Source organism: Dicentrarchus labrax, unplaced genomic scaffold (genome assembly GCF_905237075.1).
Source record: "Dicentrarchus labrax unplaced genomic scaffold, dlabrax2021, whole genome shotgun sequence".
Lineage (NCBI taxonomy): Eukaryota > Metazoa > Chordata > Actinopteri > Moronidae > Dicentrarchus > Dicentrarchus labrax.
In genome coordinates, this window is record NW_026136715.1 from 22,215,220 (window position 1) to 22,239,711 (window position 24,492).

General features: G+C 41.0%; 1 protein-coding gene across 1 annotated transcript in view; it reads left to right on the forward strand.

Annotated features, from left to right (window-relative positions):
- The window catches only part of spen (spen family transcriptional repressor), a 28,129-nt gene extending 9,849 nt beyond the window's left edge, over positions 1-18,280 (forward strand). The window contains exons 3-15 of the mRNA XM_051424274.1: positions 855-1,469; positions 5,350-5,507; positions 5,703-5,903; positions 5,989-6,140; positions 6,256-6,381; positions 6,551-6,664; positions 6,750-6,863; positions 6,954-7,054; positions 7,181-14,990; positions 15,146-15,490; positions 15,584-15,778; positions 15,923-16,081; positions 16,219-18,280. Coding sequence (XP_051280234.1) covers positions 855-1,469; positions 5,350-5,507; positions 5,703-5,903; positions 5,989-6,140; positions 6,256-6,381; positions 6,551-6,664; positions 6,750-6,863; positions 6,954-7,054; positions 7,181-14,990; positions 15,146-15,490; positions 15,584-15,778; positions 15,923-16,081; positions 16,219-16,350 — 10,222 coding nt within the window. The 3' untranslated portion in view covers positions 16,351-18,280. The remainder of the gene's footprint in view (positions 1-854; positions 1,470-5,349; positions 5,508-5,702; positions 5,904-5,988; positions 6,141-6,255; positions 6,382-6,550; positions 6,665-6,749; positions 6,864-6,953; positions 7,055-7,180; positions 14,991-15,145; positions 15,491-15,583; positions 15,779-15,922; positions 16,082-16,218) is intronic.
- Positions 18,281-24,492: the final 6,212 nt, after the last annotated feature.

The following is a 24,492-nucleotide window of genomic DNA, read 5'->3' on the forward strand; positions in this document are numbered from 1 at the left end:
CATAAAAGATGCTTTGAAGAGCTTTCAGAAGAACAAGTGGTGTCAAATTGTGTAACATTATAAACAAAAGGCTTGTCATAAGTCACCTCCAAAAACCTTCAACAAAGCCTCTCAGATTAATGATAAAATGCCTCAAAAAGTGGCTTTTGTTAGTTATTACATGTTATAAGAACAGAAGGAATTGACAATCCATAAAGGCATGAATCTCTCATGTAATTCCTTTTTATTATAAGTAATCCTTGTGTAAGTCTGTTATATCCTGCAATTCAACATTAAAATAAGCTGCATATTTCTGTTCTGTTGAACACTGAATCATGCCTTTTGCTATAAGAATGGCTTATATTGATTGTATCTTCAATACAGTATGTTGCATTTTACAGTAGGGTATTCTAGTGAAGTATCTCTTTAATGCTTGAACTGGGAAACTATTTCAGATCGTCTTAGCAGTTTTAGACAATATAAACTTAAAGCTTCTGTGCAAGATAGTTACTTAACAGCATTTTTGTTATAAGAAATAAGTGGTTGGTATGATGGCAGAAGGTTCTGATACATTTCATCTTCAAGTTATGAACTGTTGAGAAAACATGTAAGACCAGATGTTCAGTTGTCTCAACCAGTTTATCATTTAATTTCCCTTTATAGTTCAGTCTGTAGGCTGGAAAATAATTCTCTTTTCAGATGCTTGAAAACTACCCCTCTCAAAACACTTTAGTGCCCCGTCTTCCCACCTGTCTAATTAAGGAAAACCCATCAGAGACACCTGATAATTTTGTTTGCCCATTGTCTGATGTAGCTTTCTTAAAGGTCTTAAATGTAACTGTAATGTGATGTTGTTCTCTTTCCCCTTTTGTTAGGACGACTGAAAGTCGGGATCGGGCGTATGATCACAGTGCCTACGGACATCACGAGCGTCCTGGTAGCAGTTTCGAACGCCAGCGGCACTATGAAACAGACTATTACCGCGATGCAAGAGAAAGGACTCTAAGCACAGCTGGGAGCGGGTCTGGTACCTCCAGTGGAAGTGGTACAACAGTATCATCAGGAGTCGTTGGAACTATTGTTAGTGCTGTTGCTGGCAACACAGGAACAGGTGGTTCAGCGGGGGCCACACCGGGAGGAAGCGGGGGATCTACATCCAGCGGAGTCGGCTTCTACCGCTCCCACAGCAGGAGCCCTTGTCGCTTTGAGACACCAGAGCCTCGCTATGAGTCTCGTGCAAGGGAACCCTTTACTTTGGCCAGTGTGGTTCACAGGGACCTTTATCGGGAGGACAGGGGTCGGCGCGGGGAGCGGTCATACCGCCACAGTCGTAGCCGGTCTCCGCACTCAACGCATTCGCGGAATCCCTCTCCCCAGAGACTGGCGAGTCAGGCTACCCGTCCTCCACGCTCCCACAGTGGGTCAGGCTCTCGCAGCCGCTCCTCCAGTTCAGACTCAGTCAGCAGTACCAGCAGCAGCACGAGTGGCAGGTGAGTGAGGCTGATCTGGCTATCAAGATTTCTACCCTTGTGCATGGCTGTTGTTTACCTTTGTGAATCCCAGTCTTTAACAGGTGCTGGACCTGGAGTGTTTTAAGAAAGAAAGCTGCACACTCAATGCCGCATCAAATGACTATAAATCTATTTCACAAAATGAAACAGTACGTGTTTGTTGGACCAATTAAGAAGATTAATAATGCCATCTGTCCATCATTTATGCTGTCCAGGTCACAGTAGTACCAATGTCTGATTCATAATTTTGTGATATACTATTTAAATAACATTTCTGAGCTTTATTTTAATTTGGCTTCAGATTAGTGCTGGGTGATATACCGGATGAACCGGTATACTGTTATTAATTTCCTGTATCATATTAATTTCATATATTGCTTTGCTGGTGCATAGCTCAACAACTTTTTTTTTTTTTTTCTTACTTGCACAGTAGATAATTTTACAAATATCTCTGTGTACTTAGAGTCTTTTATGTCAGTTTATAGTGTTGTGTGTGTGTATATAACCGTTTTAAAAAAGAGGCAGTGTTAAAGTTGTTGGCAAATCTTTTATTTTTAAGTTCAGTTTTTACTACTGCAACTGTTTAATGCATCTGATTCCTTCGTATATGTGTATATCATTTAGTGGGGCCAAAAAGCCCTATAGTAATCGATCCTTCAGGACATGATGTCATTAAAATGTTTTTATATTCTATGTACTCGTGACAGTCAAATAAACCTAATAAAGGCCCAGTCATGCAATACATAAATAAATAAATAACCCGGAACTACCAGAAGAAAATTCCCATGAAACAAATTTGTGGTCATACTGCCCATACCTACTTCAGATTTACTAAAAATGTGTTCATGTGGACCACTTCCAATTTTACAAAGCAGGAAAACCATGTAAACAATCTCACTGGTATACATTTTGTACCACTCAGCAAAAACCCACAGCAGAACAAATCATAGACCATTTAATTGTGGCTGAATAAATATGTTGACTTTTCTTAAATGTGGACCTCTGGATCCAAATCAGTTTGCATACAAATAAACAATCCATTAATTGAGGTTCTACAATATGTTCCTTTAATAACCTGTGTATATAATACTGTATTTTTAAACATAATGTAATTTCCCCAGAATATATTTATATGAGTTGTACTGGCTGCATTTAATTGTACAACTGTTTATAAGTCAAAACACCAGTTTTACCAACAAGCTAAGACCTGTGTGTGCATTTAATTTCTGTCACTGGTTAGTGGGGACTCATATCATGAACACCACATTGCTCAACACACCACAATGCAGAAACAGTGGTTTATAACATTAACCGTTTCAAGATATCGTATCTCCTAATACCGTGTCATTATGACTTTCTTCAGCAGACACTGAATAACTTTCTTCAAGGATGATCAAAACCTTAGAACAGAATAGACTTTTAATACTTTGTGGGGATGTAGTGCAAAGCTGACAGAAGCGTACGGTTGACATGGAGGACATCTCATTTGTGGTAGTAGTCAAAATAGTCTTCTAAAAGAACCAACATACTCAAAAATATGGCCAAACTTCACTTGCGTTGTAACTGCTGCAACAACTTGATTTTTCTTTTAAACATTTGAACATACCTTCACCCAATAGGTGACACTAATTGCATGCGAGTGTGTGCATGTTACAAAAAGTATTGTAAAGACACACCATGACAGAAAAGATTACTGTGTGCACACTGTCTTTGATTTTCTCCCCCTATAAATCTTGACGTTTTAAAGCAGAATCAAGGGCCCCACCTTGAAATATCACACCACTAACTTGGGTCCATTGTATCAGTAGCAGTGTCTTTTCTAAATCCGTAGCATAAAACAAGTTGTGAATGTGTACACCTCTGAAACAGTGTTAAGCGTGCACATTTTTACCTTGCCTATTTTTGTATGATTATTTGTGAGGGTGGCTGGCTGAGTAGTTGATTGCTGGTGTCAAAGCTTGGAAAATGACCTTTGTTGCATGTAACTGCTGTAATGACACCATTTTGGTGCTATTAAGATTGGATCTGAATTGATTTATTACTGCTTTTCACACTTTGGATTAAGTTAAGGTCCACTTGGCATCTTGCTAAATTAAAACTTGTTTCCAGTACAATATGCTTAATTTACCCAGTTTTACCAACTCTATGGCTTTCATCAGGGTGGTATGTGTGGTTGTTTCCTTTATATAGTACATTGATCAGTCTTGTGACTTGCAGATCACCATAGACAGTTTACAAAACAACATTAAATCATGTCTTTAAAATACATTGGACAAAATTTACTACTTTCTTTCTTTCTTGTCCATGAAGTATTTTACTTTTAAGGTGGTAATTTCTTTTAAGCTCAGAAATACGTTAAAAGGGTTTTTTTAAAAATAAATTAAGACCCACTCAGTTATAGGTAACTAGTAAGCTCTCACACACCCCCTAACTTTTGGTTCAACAAGACACAACTAATGCTATAATTGCACTGGATATATGTAATTAAGATGTTTTCGTGGCATGCTGTTCATGCATTTTAATTTTGGTGTCACAACCAAATGTCAGTCTGTGTATCTGGTCTCAGCTCTGTTTTGAATTCGCATGCTAATTTAGCTGTTTTTGTGCATTGCTGAGTAATGAAGCATTTTTTGTAATGCTATTTGCTTCCAAGTGTGTGTAAATGTATTACTTCCTATTAGCTGATTTTGGTTTGTTGCTGAGTAGTCATTTTACAAGGAATGCATAAATAACTAAAGGTTAGGATAACCAAATGCAAGTGAGGTCTGCAGTTTTAAAAAGATCAGCATGTATGACATTTACTCTGCGGCACAAATTTATCTCCGTCCTCTCCAGTAGTTTGTCTTTTGGTTAACTGCATCACCTTTGGACACAGCAGACTCCACAGCTCTGAACGACATGTAGCGACACATGTGGCTTGACGAGGTAGTGCTATAGGGGGAATTTCAGGAGACGGCTGGTGTATTTTTCTCACTGCCTACCTCTGTGTATGGGCAATGGCTCCCCCCCTCCGTGAGATCCAGTTGGAACTGGAAATTTCTGGCCAGTGCTGGCTGCCTGCCCACTCCCACAGGCCAGGCTCCGTCAGCAGCACTTCCGGGAGTGTCTGAGCACAGGAGGAGAAAGTGAGAAGGAAACAAACAGCAGAGGGCCTAGAAAGCTGAGACAGGCATGGGAATGGTTTGAGAAAAAAGGTGCATGAGGCAGCCATGAATTTGCCACTGACGTGCAAATTCATATTTTTATACTGATAACCAGATGCACTGTATAAATATGAATTGGTGAGCAAGAGGATGTTTTTATTCTCTTCAACTGAGAGACATTGCGGGTTTAAAAATGGAGAAGACGCATTCACAGTGCATTACCAGGGCTTTTATGCAAATGAACCACTATAAATTTGAATCTGAAATGTGTGCATAATATTGCCTGTTCAATACAATACGTAATCCTCCTTCCTTCCCCTGCAGTTTGGCCACTGCCAACTCACATTTTGTCACCTTTTTTTGAATCCGTCACATTTTATCTGCTGCTCTTGACTGTGCATTGAAACACAGCTTTTAGCATTTATTATCCAATCTATGAATGAATTCTCAGAGGCGGAGCATGTAGCACTTACAGTGTACCACTGCAAAATGATAAATCTGCTCTTAAGGTTGTTCAGATTTGTATACAGTGTATCAATTTCTGATTTTATCAAGGTAAAACTATTAATAACTAGATTCTTAAGTATTACTTTGGAAGGCAATGGCAACAACCAGTTACTGTAACACAAAATAACTACCTTGTTCTATCTATAATGGTAGTAAGAGATCAAACTGTGACAAACAACGTCTAAGAACATGTTCCTCTTTTGCTACAGTGATTCTAGCAGTAGTTCCAGTGACGACTCTCCGGCACGTTCAGTGCAGTCTGCTGCTGTTCCTGCACCCTCAGCACTTCCTTTATCCTCCCTTGACAAGGATGAACCACGTAAAAGCTTTGGCATCAAGGTCCAAAATCTTCCTGTGCGCTCTACAGGTTAGTTATAAGGGGCTCCTGCAGTGTGAGTACAAAGAGCTTTTTTTGATCAGAAAGAGTGGTGCACTGTATTTCTGGGTATATCAGATATTGACACATTTTTATTATAAATCATTATCAGTAGTCATCATCATCATTTAATAACCCTTTTTTCAGTACACATACTTAATAAAACATTAAATCTGCTTACTACAGATACGAGCCTGAAGGATGGTTTGTTCCATGAATTTAAGAAACATGGAAAGGTCACATCTGTACAAATCCATGGAGCTTCAGAGGAGCGCTATGGTCTAGTCTTTTTCCGCCAGCAAGAGGACCAAGAGAAAGCACTCGGAGCATCAAAGGGGAAGCTTTTTTTTGGCATGCAAATTGATGTCACAGCCTGGAATGGCCCTGGTAAGTCCTGATCTTTAACTGTATTGCAGCAAAAACATAATAAATGGAAAAACACACAAGTTTCCAATGAGGACTTATTTTTCAGAAACAGAAAGCGAGAACGAGTTTCGGCCCTTGGATGAGAGGATAGACGAGTTTCATCCAAAGGCCACACGGACATTATTCATTGGAAACCTGGAGAAGACCACCACATACCATGATCTGCTTAACATCTTTCAACGCTTTGGAGAAATAGTGGTAGGTCAATGTTGTGAAATGGTTGAAAATGGCTGCATACAGTGGTTAACATGCTGCACAGTTTGAGATGACCATGCTTACTGACAGCATATTTCTGTCTTCATTATCCCCAAAGGATATTGACATTAAGAAGGTGAATGGAGCCCCACAGTACGCCTTTCTACAATACTGCGACATTGCTAGTGTCTGTAAGGCCATAAAGAAGATGGATGGCGAGTACCTTGGTAACAATAGATTAAAGGTGAGAATTATCATGTTAATTTAATTTGAAATCTTGCCTTACCACCACTACTCTATTCCTATCATACTCAGTATTATTAATGAGCTAATCCATATATTTGTTAAAACTGCTTCATTCTTTCAGTTGTTTGATGTTAGATTAAATAATTGCAAACTAATTTTTATTTCAGCTGGGCTTTGGAAAGAGCATGCCTACAACATGTGTTTGGTTGGATGGATTAGCGTCAAACACAACTGAGCAGTTTCTTACTCGTCATTTCTGCCGTTATGGACATGTTGTCAAGGTAAGTCTGTTTATTTCCCCCCTCATGTTTGCCCATTGTTTACTTTCTGGCACCTTGGGACTCTATTTTCCTCTGTCTTCCGCAGGTTGTATTCGACAGAATGAAAGGAATGGCCCTTATCCTGTACAACAACATTGAATATGCACAAGCTGCTGTCAAAGACACAAAGGGGTGGAAGATAGGGGGCAGTAAAATCAAGGTAAGCTTTGTTCTGAAATTTTACTCTGTAACGTTCTCAATTCCTGACAGGCTGTAAAAAAACCCTCTACCCTTCTTTGTTTTTCTTCAGGTGGACTTTGCCAATCAGGAAAGTCAGATGGCTTTCTATCGTTCAATGCAGGCATCAGGCCAGGATATTCGGGACTTTTATGACATTCTCTCCGAAAGAAGGTTTGTATAATATATGTTTATGGAATAATAATTTAGCCTTAATGTCTAATATTAAACCTAACTTTATTGATACCAAAGTATGATGAAATTATAGTCTGCTTTTTTTGTTTTTTCTGTTTATTCCAGGGATGATCGACGAACTCAATATGAATTTCAAGCAGAAAGACAATATTACGAAAATGTACGAACACCAGGAACATATACTGAAGATCCACGCCGTAAATACCCGGCCAGAAGTCGGGAGTTCTACACTGAATGGGACCCATATCAGGGAGATTACTATGATCCACAATACTTTGAAGACCCCCGGGAATATCGAGAATACAGAGCTGACCCTTACGAGCAGGACATTCGCAAATACAGCTATTTGCAACGAGAACGTGAAAGAGAGAGGGAGCGCTTTGAAACAGATCGTGGACGGGATCATGGGAGGAGGACCATTGAGCGTAGCCAAAGCCCATCTCACATTGCCTCTCGTCGTCCTGCTAGCCCTACGGCATCTCCTTCTCTCTCTGAGAGGATACCAAGTGATTCAGACCGCCGTATTTGTTGCCGATCTTCTGAAAGAAGTGGTAGCTGCAGTTCAATCTCCCCACCCAGATTTGAAAAACTTGAAAAGGCACGTACCGAAAGATATAATAAAACTGAGAAACTTGAGAAGGATCGAGTCTTTGAAGTTGAGAGAGGGAATTTGGTTGAAAAGGAGAAGCGGGCTGGACGTAAAGATCGAGGGGACAAGGACAAAAGTGAGAAACAGAGGCTTAAGAAGCTCAAAATCGCATCGCCTATTATCCAAGCATGTGAGACGGAACCTGAACTTGAAAGAGATGTTAGCCCTGAGTCTGTCCTTCGATGTAAAAACAGTAAAATTCCAAAGGAAGGCTCAAGCAAAGGAAGGTTAGACCTTTTGCCTTGTGTTGTGCAATTAACACGTGTTAAAGAAAAGGAAGGAAAATTGATTGGTCATTCTGTCCAAGAAAAACAAACACCAAGGGGTGGGAGTGACAGTCCTAGATTGGCATCACCTTCAGCTGACCAGAGGAGTCCTCCTTTCCGCTCAGAATTGTCAAAAAGTGACATCTCTAAGCATGGAAAGGTTCCCAGAGACAAAAATGTGCACAGTTTAGTTGAGGTTATTGACAAGGATGCTAAAATCAAATCCAAAAAACATGGAAAATCTGAAATGGGATTTGATAGTGGTATTTGTGTGGATATTGACCGTTTAGCTGCAAGGAAAAGGCGTTTTGAAGACTCTGGGAAAAGTGATCGACAGAAAAGAACTAGTGAGGAGGATCTCGTTAGACCTGGACTTCATAAACTATGGAACAATGCTAAGGAGACAGATTTGGATAAGAACCTTTTCATAAAAGGGATGCATAAAAAGGAGCACCACAAGGATAAATGTGTCCGGATGGTTTCAGTTAGCAGTCCTAAAGATGGACGAGACTGTGAAAGCAACTCCATAGGCCTTTCCCTGGAGCGGCAGTCACAGTTAGGGGAGCTGCCTGAAGATTCTACTGATCAATTAGACTCCCCCTACCTTAAAATGGATTTGGAAGGCTCAAAGAGTGAAAACAGCTCCAGTCTCACAAAGATGTCAGATGATGGCAGCCTTGATTTGGATGAATTAAAAGAACAGCAGAAACAGGTTTTTTCAGAAAACGAACAAGGGAGAAGAAAGTGCAGAGACTCAGATGATGGAGATGAACACTTTGTGCACATAGATCAAAATAATATATCAAAACAAACTGAACAGAGTCGTTGGCTCCGACCCAAGCTTGGTGATACTGATAAGTTAGTCAAGTTTGAAAGCCCACCAAGTAATGAGACTCGTGATTTTGAAAAGGATTATATCATGCATGATGTTGGAAAACCAATTCAGGATATGGCCAGTGAAGACTTCTCTTCCTGTAAACGAAAGAAATTAGAGAATTTTGACTTTGAAATAGTCACTGCAAAAAGAGAGCGCCACTTCACAAGTTCCCAGAAGTTGAATGAGGACATTTATCAAAGCATAACATCCTCAATAGGACATGGTCACTTTTCTGTAAATGAGGAAGATGAAAGTCCCCAGATTTCTGTGTCAGTTATAAACAAGGAAAGAAAATCTTCTCCAACAACAGACGATAAATTTTCACACACGGAACTCAAAAACAGTTTGGGCGTGACAGCCACACATTTTCAGTCTCCTGACACTGAACATCCAAAGCTTAAGACAAACTTGCTTGGCTGTGATGAGGAGTTAATGCAACGTTGGGAAAGACGGATAAAGTCTGATTCACTTAGAATGGAAATGACTTTCCCAAGGGATATTGCAAAACGTGAAAGCATCCACAAACGCCTTGGCCAGGATTTGGAACCTGGAGAAGTACAGTCTGATTCAGATGATGATGGAGAAAACAAACACGTGTCTCCCAAGTCCAATAGTTCCTTGTCTTATATCCTCAGGGAACGTGACGAGAGGATGACAGACCTGAAGCTTTCAGGCTCCCTGGAAAAAAATAAGTTTTATTCTTTTGCATTAGATAAAACTATAACTCCTGACACCAAAGCACTCCTTGAAAGAGCCAAGACATTGTATTCCTCCAGGGAAGATAACTGGTCCTTTCTTCCATCACGTTTTCCAACCTCCCACAGCTGTACAGATAAGGACAAGGTAGAGCTAGCACCTCGACCTATTCCTTCTTGGTATATGAAAAAGAAAAAGATTCGTACAGACTCTGATGAAAAGCTGCATGATAAAAAGGAGGAACTTAAGCCGCAGGACCAAGAGCGGCAGGACCTGTTTGCCTCTCGCTTCCTACACAGCTCAATCTTTGAACAGGATTCTCGGCGTTTGCAGCATCTTGAACGTAAAGACCAAGATTTAGAAACTGGAGTTGGTAGGCCTTTCGCCAAACCAGGCGTGACTGAGGTGCAGCCTGAATCTGGAATAGGTGACATCCCACAAGAGCCCATAGTGCTGTTCCATAGTCGGTTTTTAGAACTTCAACAACAAAAAGACAAGGACCATCCCCCACCTGATACAGAGAATGATTCAGTAGTGGTGGAGATTAAAAGAGAGGAAGTGCAGAATTGTACTAATGCGCTGTCTGATAAGGAATCTGAGCCAGTACTGAAGGTTGATGACAAATCAGTCAGCCCCCCATTAACCTTGTCCATTTCACCATTTGTTCCTTCCCCTAAAGAAATTTCTTCACCAGAAAAGAAAGACCTTTTAACTCCATCCTCAGATCAATCTGTGTCATTTGTTAAAGAAGAAAAAGTAGAGCCACTTCTTGAGGAGTCCCCATCTCATTCTCTTCCTGTGCTAACCATAACCCCTCCACTCGTCCTTCCAGAGCCTGAAAATGAAATAGAAACAAAAGTAGAGTTAATTGAACCCAAAGTAAAAATTGGAGATAGTTTGGCAGTGGAACATAATCCTCTTGTGGAAGATAAGCCTCCCACTCCTGGTGGTTCCCTAAGTGGTTTTGAGAGAGAGACTGCCGAATTCACTTACACTGACTATCCAAAGATTGAAGAAAAATCTGAAATTATTAAAACAGAACCTAAAATGGAAAATCAGGAAACAAAACACTTTGAGGAATCTCAGAAAACCGAGACAGATAATGAGGCATGTATGCCAGAGCTAGAGGCCGAAATAAAACCATTACCAAACCGCAGACAGCCCAAAAGTAAAAGGGCTAAACAACTTTCAGTATTACGTGCTTCACAACCTTCGCAAATTGTTGCCACTGAGAAACCTGCAACACGAAAGAGTGAACGGATTGACAGGGAGAAACTCAAAAGGGCCTCATCACCTCGAGCAGAGGTACCAAAAGCATCATTTGAGTCTAAAACCACATCCAAGTCACCAATTCATGCATCAGATTCTGAGCAAAACCTTGAGTCAAGTTTAATCCATGGGAGAACACGTCGTAGGAATGTAAGGTCAGTCTATGCCACGTTACATGAAGATGATCAAGCTGGCAAAGAGGTGGTTGAGCCATCACGCTCAATGCGCAAACGTGCTGCTGATAAAGAACCAATACAGCAAGATGTTCAAATTCCATCTACCAATGCAAGGCGTGGACGTCCACCTAAAAGAGGTATCAAACGGTGTGAGGATGTGTCACCAGTTAAGGGGGATCAGCAGAAAATGATGGAAGAAGACACAGAGGTCAAAGAGACCTCAACTGCTGTTGAGGTTGTAAAAGCCTCTGAGGGATGGCGTTCACCCCGCACCCAAAAAGTGCAACAACCACAAATGACTTCAGTTAACAAGAAAGGAGGCAGAATAGACAAACAGTCTGGGAGCACCACAGTGCTAGCTGAACAAGCTGATCTGGCAAGTCATGATGAGTCTGAGCTTAATCCTAAAGTTGATTCTGAACTGTTTGGGAAATTATCAGAAAAGGTGGAAAACGCCAGCTCCCCGGTGCACAGAATGGAACTTAAAGACTTAAAAGATTCTGGTGGAAAGAAATCTCCCGATGGTGATATTGAAAGGGTAGACACCAGCTGCTCTGAGAGGAGACAACAGCCGGAAAAGAGTGTTAAAGTGAAATCACCAAGGGTGAAAAGAAATGCCAAACAGGTCACTGAAGATAAACACAGCTTAAAAAACCTTGAGATCCGTGTAAGCGTTGATGACGTAAAAAGTTTACTTCGTTCAGAGGATAATGAGCCTGAGTCATTTGAAGTTCCTACTATTACAAAAACCAAGACAGTAGTACAAGAGAATGAGGAAACAAAGATCATAGGCTTACCAAAAGAATCAATAGAACCTGGGGCACAGGAAAAAGAAGACACCTTATCAGAACCTGAACTTCCTGTTGATCCAGCTGCTCTGTTAGCACGGCAGATGGAACTAGAGCAGGCAGTTGAAAATATTGCTAAGCTTACAGTTGAGCAACCTCCTCGACCGTATAAGGAACCACCTTCAGAGCAACCTACCATATTACCTCCTGTCATAGTTGAGCCAGAAAGTGAAGTTGAAGAGGAGAAGCGAGCTAATCCTGCAAGTGAAACTGAACTTGCAGCCGCTATTGATTCCATTACAGCTGAAGAAATGTGTGCAGATGCAGATGCTTTCACAGCTCCTCCTACTTACACAGCTCTTATTCCTACCCCCGACTCCTTGGTTTCCCCCTCCTCCAATGAGATTATGGAACCTGAAACACACATGGTGATCAACAATATTATTGCAGCAGACTCAGATGATGGTCCTCTGACACCCAGCCCAAAGGGCGTAATGGCAGAGTCTAAGGCAGCTGAGGATACCCCTCTACTTGAAACACCCAAGAAAACAGGTAAAGTTAGAGCCAAAACCCCGAAGAAATCAAGAAGCCGTAAAGGTGCAGCTGCCAAGAAAGGGGATAGTGCTGATGAGGTTTCACAACCAGAGTCCTCCCCAGTCAAGTTACCAGAGTCTATCCCAGAAGACCCAGAAACCATTAATTCAAAAGCAGTTACTGTTACAGCTGGGGCAACTTCAGCAACCTCTGTGGTCACAGCTGTTGCAACTTGTAGACGTGATGTTACAAGTGCTATAACTGTGGACACGCCCAAAGAGGCAGAGCAACCTGAAATTGAACAGCCTGTACCCAAAGAATCTGCGTTTCATTCAGGCACAAGCAACTCCAGTTGTAAAAAGCATCCCCAAGCAGCAGAGCCATCTACCCCTACTCCTGCCCCTGCCCCTGTCCGCCCACAACCTGTATCTCAATTTAGTGTACCACTATTGCGGCCTGCCAAAATGCCACTTTCACCAGACTGGCCTCCTAGAACTGAAGAAAGTAGAATCTACGTTGCTCCTTCGTGTCACGTCACAGTGGTAACTCCTTCTGCACCAGCATCAACTACACTTGGAGCCCCTTCAACAAACCCCCCAATGCCCCCTGACACCAAGGCCTCGGATATTGACCCTAGTTCCAGTACCTTAAGAAAAATCCTAATGGAACCTAAATATGTGTCTGCATCAAACAGCAATTCTATACCTACCACTATGGTGACGTCTGTACTGTCAGATCCTTCACGAATGTCGGAGAATGAAAATCCCTCTGATACAATGAGTTCAAGACAGTTACATCCTGAAGAGAGACCACTTTTACCCCCCCAGCCCATACACCACAAACCTTTTCCATTGACAGAGTCCCAACAGAACTGTGGAGAGAAGACCCAGCACACAGTTATTTCTCCTGCTACCTCAGTAATAAGTCGAATTCCAATGCCTTATGATACAGAGGAAACGCCACGCATTTCTCTGAGCAACCGAAGCATTGGCCTGTCTATTCCGAAGCAAAAATTTAGAGCAAGCTCTAATGAGAATAATCGCTACCATGGCATGGATGTAGTAGAAGACGGGACTAGAGGGCGCTCTGTTGTTGAGACCACTCCCTACAGTACAGGCTCCAGTCCTGGCCTAAGGGTCAATACATCAGAGGGTGTCGTTGTTCTCAGTTATTCGGGTCAGAAAACCGAAGGACCCCACAGGATGAGAGCCAAAATTAGTCAGATTCCTCAAGCCAGTGCTGGTGATATAGAATTTCAGCAATCGGTGTCCAAATCTTCAATAAAGCAAGACCCGCTCATCACATCATCCCAGTCACCTACCCCAAAAGTAGCCCCAACTCCTACAGCTTATGGGCACACAGGGGTTCTCTTGACAGGCCAGTCATATAACTCTCAACCTGTCATTTCTAGTACCAAGCAGGAGAATCTTGTTTGTGACAAATCTGAAGCTCCGTATCACACAGTATCTCAGGGTGGCGTGGTAAAGATGTTCCAACAGCCAGTTAGTTCTCCTCAAGTGCTGATGTACAACCAAGCTGTAATACAGCAGCATGGCAAGAGAGGACTTGGAACCGAACCTATACCAAAAAAGATGGACATTGGCAAAGCTGTTCAGCAGTCTAACCTCAGCCCAGTCATGAGTCCACACCACCCATCACTATCTGGGAACCGCATGAGCCCCAGCCCTGGTATCCCAACTGATAGGTCAGCTCTACACTTAAAGCAGGAACCCCAGTCCCCACGAACAGCTGTTCACTCCCCTTCACCCTTTGTCAAAGCCTGTCCTCCAAGCAGTTCTCCTAGAGGAACTTCTGTCGTCCTTGGTCATGGCATGCCACAAATGCCTACGTATCATTCTAGTATGCATCACCCGCACTCAGAACAGTCCTCCGTCATAATTCAACCTCACAGTGTCACTCAGTCAATGGCTCATGAAGCCAGGATGAACACCCAACCAATGTCTGGGATAACCTATGGAAGGCGAAGTGACTCTCTGTCTTCTGCCCATCCAGGGCCTCCACAGCGCTCAAACACACCCCAGCCTAATGTCATCCGAGACATGGTACTGCAGTCTCATTCAAGTCCCCAGGGGTCGGTATCAGGTGGTGGTGGCACCATTGTAAGTGAAGAAGACCCCAGACACTTTAACCAAGCCCTTAGCAGAACTTCAGTGCCCCAGCTCCAATCAGATGTAATGATGATTCACAGTGATCACCGAGGGCTCCACCCAAGTATACGCATGGACCAGTACAGAGACATGCACCAGCGCATTCTCATGCACCAGCAACTGGGAGAGCAGGCTGCTGTAGAAGCAAGACAGTCACGCACCTCAGAGACTGGAACAACGTCCTCAAGCAACATCTCTGGGCCTTCAAAGAGTCCTATAATAGGGAAGAGCATCGAACTTTCCGCAAAAGAATCTCTCAAACCGCTTGAAGGAAAACTGATACACCCACCCTCCAATGAAAGTAGAATCAGGGGAGTCCATGCATCTAGTCCTGTCATGGTGTCTTCTCACCCTCATGGGGTTCAGCTGATGCATCCTGGAGGTGCAGGCTCTTTTCCAGTTTACCGGGACATGCGGGGCTTCCCATCCCAGTTTCAAGGACATCCTTCATCGGGACACAACCTGGCTAACCAAGGCATTACATCTTCACAGGTCTCTTGATATGCTTTTTATTATTAACCTTTTGCAAATATTCTATATATTATTATTTTTTATTATGTAGCATATATAACTGCATTTTCTTAGTTATAGCTTATACTCCTAAAATATGCATAGGTGTATTAACTTGTATTTATTTTCTTAATTAGGTCCCTCCGGAGCCTGAGCTGGGTCACAGGGGTAAAATGTCTCAGTCTCATGGGGGAGGAAGTGATTCCAAGCCTGAGAATTCCCATCTTCGCCATGCTACCTCTACGGATCTCTCACACATTTCTCGAATACAAGGGGACACAGTCTCACCCTCCTACCAGTCTCCTATGACGTCACCTATGGGTCTTACTCACAAGCCAGATCTGTCTCTACAGAAAGGCCCTCCAGCCTTCCTGCCAACACCTCCACCAACAGTAACCCCATCAACTTCACTGCAGCCACGGCCTGATGCTAAGCTGGAACATTCAGGACATCGTTCCATCGACATGGTGCAGCTTTTGACGGTAGGAAGACTGATTGGCCAGCAATGTCATTTTCAAGGCAATACCAAAGACAAAAATATGATTAACAACAATTTTCTTGTTTTTTTTGTACAGAAATATCCTATTGTGTGGCAAGGCCTGTTGGCACTGAAGAATGATCAGGCTGCTGTCCAGTTGCACTTTGTTTCTGGCAACACCATACTGGCCCAACGCTCCCTGCCACCCCCAGAGGGAGGTCCTCTTCTCCGTATTGTCCAGAGGATGAGACTTGAGGCTTCCCAGCTGGACAGTGTGGCGCGCAGAATGACTGTGAGTATTTGGGATTTTACTACTTTTTCTAAAGCAGGTTCTAAATTTCGGATGAACATACAAAACATATTTTCATGGATTCATGGATTTTAGCCATTGACCTGATTAACCCTTTTAATATTTTGATCAATAAATTCATGGCAGGTGGAGAATGACTACTGTTTGCTACTGGCTCTGCCTTGTGGTCGAGACCAAGAAGATGTCCTTGGTCAAACCCAAGCCTTGAACAGTGGCTTCATCACTTACCTGCAAGCCAAACAGGCAGCTGGCATCATCAATGTGCCCAATCCTGGCTCTAATCAGGTCGGTGGTCATTTAATTTTTTTCTGTTCTGCCTTTCTTTTTAAATTGTACCGTATCCTTTAAATTGTTTCATAATGAAATTTCATGTAGCTTTAGTTCCCTCTCTCATAATGTTATTTTCATTTTTGGATTCACAGCCAGCTTATGTGGTGCAGATTTTCCCACCGTGTGAATTCTCGGAGAGCCACCTTTCGCGCCTGGCCCCAGACCTTCTCAACAGCATCTCCAGCATTTCTCCTCACCTCATGATTGTCATTGCCTCAGTTTAATTACCTCCATTTTTTTCCTGAACAAAGCCAACACCAGCCCTTTTGGACTCCAGTTTTGTAAACTGGAATTGCCTCATATTTTTATGAGTTTGACTTTTTTAAAATCTAATTTAGCATGCACTCACCTTTTTCTCCGTCACTTCACCAAGTCCTTAAGTCACTCAATGACATTGAATTCCAAAAACTATACCTTTTACAGAGAGGATCTGAAGGGTCGAACAGGGATTTTTGATGATCACTTCTGATTTCTCATTTCATTTTTGCCATTTTTGGAGGTGTTGTGCATAGCCTTTTCTAATTCATAGCATCCATAAAGCTATGGATTGAGACCTTCCTATGGGATATTTTTTACCTTCATAAAAGTGATTGTGATTTTTTTTTTTTAAAAGACAAACGATGTGATAAGTCATTGCACTATGTTAAGAAAAAAAATTGTGAACTTTGTACAGATTTGAGTATAAAATGAGACATGTTATGGAATTACTCTTGTGATCAGCCATGCTTGTGCAAGATAAAAGAAAAACATTGCCTGGAAAATGATCAAGAATCATTTCAGCCTGATCAATCATACTGCTTTTGCTCCTTCACCATCAGCCAACTTCTACGTCATTTCCGGACTCAACTCTCCATCCCGAAGTGTTCCCTGCCCCAGGAACTCGTGAGGGGACGTTTAGAGTTGTACAGTTTACACTCAATGCCTCAACAGGGGACTATATAAAGAATATTTAATTTGTTTATTTTTGTTTGCATCTTCTTTAAACCTAAGGGTATTGTGGACAATTGTGAAACTGTAAATACTATAAATATTTAAAGACTGAAGCAATGTGGAGAGACCAAGTGAATTATTTTACAAGACAGATCATCAAATCTCAATGTTTTCTTTCTTTATTGCTTTCTTTTTTCCTTTGGGCAGGGGAAAAAGGGGGGATGGTGGGAAGGATCTCTACAGGATCCAGTGGTAAAATTCACGAAAAAATGTTTTTTTAAATTAATTCTGTGCCAAAATGTCTTTTGCAAACGCTCAACTCACGCAATGTATCTTAAACAGAAATTGATCAGAACCTATTTTCATATGTGACTTTGTATTTTGCCACTCAGAGGGCAGACTTGATTCCTTTTTTTTGGTATTGTTCATCAACCCAACTCTGTTACTACAGTGCTTTTACATTCTGAAACTGAATCCTCATTTTGAAGGAATCATTGTATTGTAGGGGTTGCATTTCTGTTTGTATTCCTGTTTTCCTTCTCCCTGATGTGGTCCTCTACTGCCCCCTGCTGTCTGAAAATCATCCTAACATATTAAAGACTGCATCCTGAGGTCATTTAAGCAGTGACTTCATGACAGATGTGCTATAGCATGCTTTATTTTCAAATCTTTCAAGGTTAAAGTAAAATCATAGAGGCAAAGAATGTGACTTGAACTTTACATCATGCCGCTAATGGATGTGTTTGTCATCTGTCTCCACCCCTGTCCCCCCTTAACTGTCTTCTTGAGCCAAGCTGTAAATACTAATGTCCTTAATCTGTGCTCTTGTGTATTTTTCCCCTTTATAATTGTCTTTCTTCAGGGTCCTTATTTTTGTTTTGTGCAACAAAACAAAGCAGTCTGAAAGAGACAGGAGATGACACAGTGTGTGTGAAACCGATGCTGAAAGTAAAACCATGCTTGTCAGTTTTGTGGTGTAAATATTTCTATGACTGCAAGCTGAATACTCTCATGGTTATGTTGAAGGCACTTATAATTTTTGATAAACAAACAAGAAGAAAATACAAAAAACAAACTTAAAACGGTGATTAATATGAAAACTGTCTTTTGATCAATCTTCATTTTGAGTGTATTTTGCTGTTCCTCCATGAGGACATTTTAAACTGTAAAATAAATGGTTGTTTAACTTACTTCTGAAGATCATTAAATGGTCCGTCACTCTTGGTTTGTGTTTTTGTGACTTCTCTATAAACTGAAGTGTTTTTGAAGCATTGACCAGTGAAAGATATATACAGAAACGTGACTGTGAGTTAAGAAAGAAACCTTGTTATAATCTCAAATCTCATCTATCTAATGTGGTCATTCTCAGGAATCCTCCGCAACACTATACCTGATATATCATCGCTCAAAATTCAGTGCTGCAGTCCATTGAGCGGTCAGAAGATGTCAGTATCTACCTAAACTGCTGAGGTTCAAGCTGTGAGACGCTGTGAATCAGGCTGCCAAGTCAATTGACAGAACAAATCATGAAAATGTTTTCTTTGAAATGTCATCCCTGCCCTCTGCTTGATATGACTATGTATTCCCTTGAGTATAGTTAGTATTTTGCTACATCTTTGAATTTGAATGTGTCAAAGTAAAACTCACTTTTGCTTACACCTTAAAAATTCCTCTAAGCAAGTAAAAAAACGTGTCTTTTACTTGCATTGTTTTTGTTTGTAGCCAGCAAGACCTGGATTTAATTCTGGTCTGCTACAGAGGGGATTCTTTTATGCCTGAACATGCCAGTCTGGGTCAGGAAAGATTGCAAGTAATAGGATGCATGGGTTTGCTGTCTCAAGTCATCCCTCTTATGTTAAAAAAAATTATGAAATTGACAAAAAAAAATGTTAGGAACATCAGGATTATGTACCCACTAGCACTGTGTCAGATATTTATGAAATGACAAAACTTGAATGAAATTCTAAAAATGCTTTTGTGGCTCAGTTTTGAGAGCGGTATTCAAATGGCTATGGAGCAAGACAAATGAGCACCGTGTCTGTCAAAGCTGCAGTTATAGACTCATCCCCGAGGAAAACAGCTCCATGGTTTTGGGAATTTTAAGACTGTGGCTTGAACATTAGGGTTTCCGGCTGCACCCGTCAAAGAATACACTAGCCGGCAGATTCTCCAGAGGGAGGCCTTTGGGGATTTAGTGGTGATTGGAATTCTATTTGGGAACATTTGGTGGTCAGGGCTGCAGGATCTTTCATTATTTTTGGAAGGACTCCTTAGAGTACAATTAATTACAATCAAATGCAGACAGCCTGTGAAGAAACATCAACTTACAACTTACTTACTTTTAGTATATGAACTTAATCTTATATTTTATGTAACAAAACAACTGCCTGTAATGTATTATGGACTGTTACTATTCCAGCAAGTCTGATGCAGTAGGTCAAAGCTTACCATAAAAAAAGCATGACACTGAGGAACACCAGCTGCAGCAGCATAAGCGGGTGATTGAGCACCCAAAGGAGGGTCCAGAGGGCCATGCTCTTGCTTTACTCATTTTCTCCTGTCATTATGCCTACAGTAGAAGGAAAGGAGTGTGACCGTGCAGAAGGTGAGGCATAAGTGATTTATAGTGCCCCGACAGGCCAAGACTTGGAATGATAATTGACGCCCTGTTTGCAGCATGAGAAGAAGCAGATCAGATCGGGACACGGCAAGGGAAAAGCCAAGACAAGGAAGACTTGAGGAGAAATAGATATTTCCTGCACGTTGTTCCACCTCCCTCTCCAAATTCGTAATTCTTCTAAGATTACAGGCTCTGCCTCTGAGCGATGAAGCGAATCAAGGAGGAGTCATGTGCCCTTGTCCTTAGAGTAGAGTATTCATACTTCTTAGCTGGTCTCCTCTTGGATTTTTTGCCACAAGATGACATTTTGAAAGCCCAATTTTAGCTAGAAAATGAAAAGAATGTTGAAAATTCAGAGGTTGGTTTTTCAGACGCTGATAAGTGCTTGTTTTCTTGTTTGTGTCCTTTTGGCATTGAGCTCCCAACATTCCATGCTGGTGTTTGGACAATTTGTGCTTACATGAGAGCACAGAATTAAAAAAAGAAAAAGGGACACTTTGATTTAAAAAAAAACTAAAAAACACTTAAACACTTACTTTGATTACATTGTTGCATATTTCAAAGTGTCTGAATGAAGCCGTGGTTTAGATTATATCCTCCGCCCAACCACTGCATCCAGCAGCTGATCAAAACCACCAGTCACTGTTGAGGGAAGTTAAAAAAAACAACCAAATGAGTGGTTACATCACAGGTCAATGAACTTAAATGCAAGATGCATGCATCAATGTAGTCATGACAAGATCTGTGGGAAAATCTGTTTTGACAAACACACATACATGCATGCTTTTGTTTAGACATTGACCTATTATATTAATCAAACTGTCAATAACTAAACCTACAGAAAGAGCTGTTGAGAGTAATACAAAGTAGGCTCAAAGTGAACCTCTGCGCAACACATGGTTGCCAGGCGGCTTTTCTTGCCAGAAACATATAAAGGCCTTAACCTTCATAACAATAGCAGCAGTAAAATCACCTTTTAAAATGTCCTGAGGTGCTTTGTCAAGACTTTTTCTGTTGAGTCATGAGCCTGAAGCCTGACACGTGGTTGTAACTGATTTGCCTCACCTCTGCCTACAGCTGTGTGTGACAACTTTGATAGAGCAGTGTTGTGATTTGTTCCAGGTCATTTGGAAGCTGTTGTATTTGTGTGGACTGTGAGGACAATGACTTCCTCATGCGATACTGGGATTTGGGCTGTTAATTGCAGTAGCTGTTGTGAATAATAATCAGGTTTTCTACATTGCTGGAGGGAAAAAAAACCTCTTCAACATGTGTTCTATCTTTTTCACCTTTCATAAAACCGTAAAGTGGACGTTTCTGTCAGCTTATCTGTTACAATAATAACTGTGTGAATATTTTATTTGGCCCAATTTGTACAATGAATGAGGAGAAAATACATTAATCCAGATATTTGAATTACTTGTATAAACATACTGCATACTCAATGAGTCAACTGTATTTATTTTTCTTATGACAGATTGTGATATTATATTTGGGTTATTTTGCATTGCACTTTTGGTCTAGAAGCCCAGAGAGTTTTTTATTATGAACTTAGAAGATTGCCTATTGTAATGAATGCAGACAGAAATTATGGGGTTCAGAGAGTTATCTTTCTCTTCCACACAAACAACATTTAGTGCCAATGTAAGATTTTTAATAAAATCTGAAAAGATAAATGTTGCGCCTTGAAATTCTAAATTAGTTTGATTTGACCCTGTAGAAAGACTTGTATTTAGACTATGTTTGTATATCTTATCTGTTTGTATTCTCATTTTTATGCTGATATGTTATTGAACTAATATTTAATTCTAACATCAGTGTGTTGTTACACTGAGAGAAGGTGGTCAAGAGTTTGTAAGTGAAAAGGATATTGGCATTGGCATTGGTGGAACTCTTGAGGTGAGTTTTGATTTTTCTCTAGACTGTGTTTTAGTTTCCCAAACGTACTGACTGTGCCAGGCTGGCCTACTTCTATGTCTTCTGCTGTCTGACAGAACTTTACATGGCACAAGGTTTTTGTTTGAGAAAGCAGACAGCTATCTTAAGTTATTGTGCTGCAGGATTTATAGTGGGGCTCTCAAAAGATAAAGATGGAAATTATTGTTTGCTAACAGTAAAGGAAATGATCAGAGTATGTTTGGGAGACAAACATTGCCTGGAGCCTGAGTGTAAATGCTTTAATCTGAGAGATTTAATGTGAACATAAACTGTAGAGAAAGCATGGAATGAGTTAGATAAGATGCGGTTTTAGGATTTTATTAGGCCTACCGGAGCATTATAACCAGGAAGAACAAGAGGCAAAGGTCCTACAGATAAATACACACAGGCTCTATCAGGCCATTTAGAAAATGTTTACGAGGCGCTTTCAGTAAGATTCCCATTGATTAATTATTTTTTGTAAATAAGTTGTCATGCAAACAATATGACATATGGCTGACTTAGAAGAATGCTTCTTCAGGCTGGATATGAAAAGTCAGTGTCAGGCAAACACCACTGAATGCAATGCAATGATGTGATCGCTCTACTTTACAATGGACAACAGTTAGAAACAGATCAAGTGACTGATGGGGTCACAGTACACATTAGGTGTGGACTGCTACAGCTATAAGCCTCACCCTGGTGACTCAAGACTCATAAACACAACACTTTCCTCTGACATCATGACTCGGTGTTCTAGTTGCAATCTGATCTGCGATGTTATGTGCAAGGTTTCCTTTTCAATTTCTGATTTACTTCGTTTGGTTTCATAAAACATCTGTGTTGCTATTCGACAGCATTAAAATATGTAAATGTGACTTATAAAGTGTGTTTTTAATCTTTCTGCATTTGAATGTATGTAAATAGGATTTAAATGCTGAGGCACCTGGAAATTATTACTTTCCTAATGCATTAATGTAGTTTGCACGAATACGTTTTTTTTTTTACCAGAGCACTCGCTTGCCTATAAAATCAAGCTATTAGCACATTAGCACACTTAATTCCTCTGCAGCTGCACACAGTCCATCACAGTTTGGAGAACATGAGGACATTTTTATACATATCATAGTTTTACAGCCAAATGTTTAACTATAAACCTGCACAATTTTGCTCGAGGTTTGTTAGACATTTTGATAATCTTTTTCATTGGTTATGAAAAATGTAGTTACCAAGTTTAGTGGTGAGATCTAGTAACACAGCAGCATTGCTTCAGCAAAGTCCAGTTGGGCAGAAAACGTTTCCGGTCACTTGATCAAACAAGTCAACAGTTCAAGATTGTCTAAACTACTGTGATGGAGTTTTTTAGTGTCCATCTGCAGAGCAATCAAGTGTGGTAATATGCTAAAAACTTGATTTGTACTCTTCCAGACTATTGAGTGCTTTGGTAAACATTCTTTAAAAAAAGAAAGAAAAAAAAAGCTTAGTTCTGGGGCTTTTATTGCCTTTGTTTGATAGTGACAGCTGAAGACTGATGGGAAGGTGGGGAGAGGGGCAAAGGGCCACAGCTTGCAACTGAACCCCAGCCACTGCGGTAAGGACTCAGCCTTTGTACATGGGGCGAACGGTATACCAGGTGGGGCTACCAGGGAGCCCCAATTGGTAAAACATTCTCTGCCTTAACCTGAAACTGGATTCACTCATTGCCACCACCAACTGTCAGTCAGTGGAATTGCATGAAACCAGCAGCAAAAACGTGTATCACATAGCCCACGTGTATGTGTCCTCTTGTGCACGTAGGACACAAATAAAACAGTCCTATTGACATATCAAAAATTCCACGCGGTACCTTTAATTTGGTGAGTAAAATGGAATGATGGCAAAACACCTGTTGTGAAAAACCAGAATGATTCTTACATTTTTACCCAAATGAGTGAAGACTGTTCTTTTTATGTTCACATGCTACAGAAATGCTTTTTAAAATAAAGAAATCAAGCACACATGCACAGCAAGCATTAAAAATGTTAAGTCAGCATTTTTTGTAATGTCATTCAAATGCGCAGTTAAATATAGGCTGTGGTCCATATATAACAGTGGGACTGTGTGCATGTCTTGTTCCATTCCTTCTTTCCCGGAGCGGCAGGGTTTAGGTCGTGATTTGGCTCCAAGGAGATGTGAAGTTGATTTGTGGTTTTCACTTTTCAGCGAAAATAAAAGACAGGCTTGTGTGTTGTTGTCTTTTTTTCACCCTCCATCTATTCTGGATTTAACCACTCTCCGCCTCCAGAACCCAATCTGTCAGCCAGTGTGAATAACTGTGAGAGACTTGAAATTGGCAAATGGTGGCAAAACTGGACCCAGGTCACTTGAGGTGGGTGTAGGTTTGAAAAGTGTGTCTATGGGATGTTCCTAACTCATTCTGAAAAGGGTTTCCAGCAGTGGTGCGGGGGTGTACAAAGAGCTATTATTCCAGTCAGGATGTGTTGATTGTTTAGTGTGCTCTGCCTGCCTAGCGCTAAGCACACTCGCAGGGGAAATTATTGGGTTGGAATTTTTTGAAGACTGGAAAATGCGAAAGTGGCATTAAGGAAGAGATAAAACACAAAGGAAGGCATTTAACGAGGACAGTTACAGGATTCCTCAGCAGTTTTCTTTTCCATCGTGTGCCTGTTTGTGTTTGTTGGACAGCTAATTGTTCAGTCTCTGCATTGCTGGTTTTTGAATCTCCTCTGCTAAGCATCCAGGGCACTAACAAGCTTTAAGCAGTTTACAAGAATATCACTGCTGCCCTCAAACCTCAACCATGTTATGATTTATGGAAAGCTGTGGTCTCACCAGAGATCTAGGCAATTACTAAAGTCTAGTTTTGCATAGATTTATGTCCTGGTGAGAGACTCTGGAG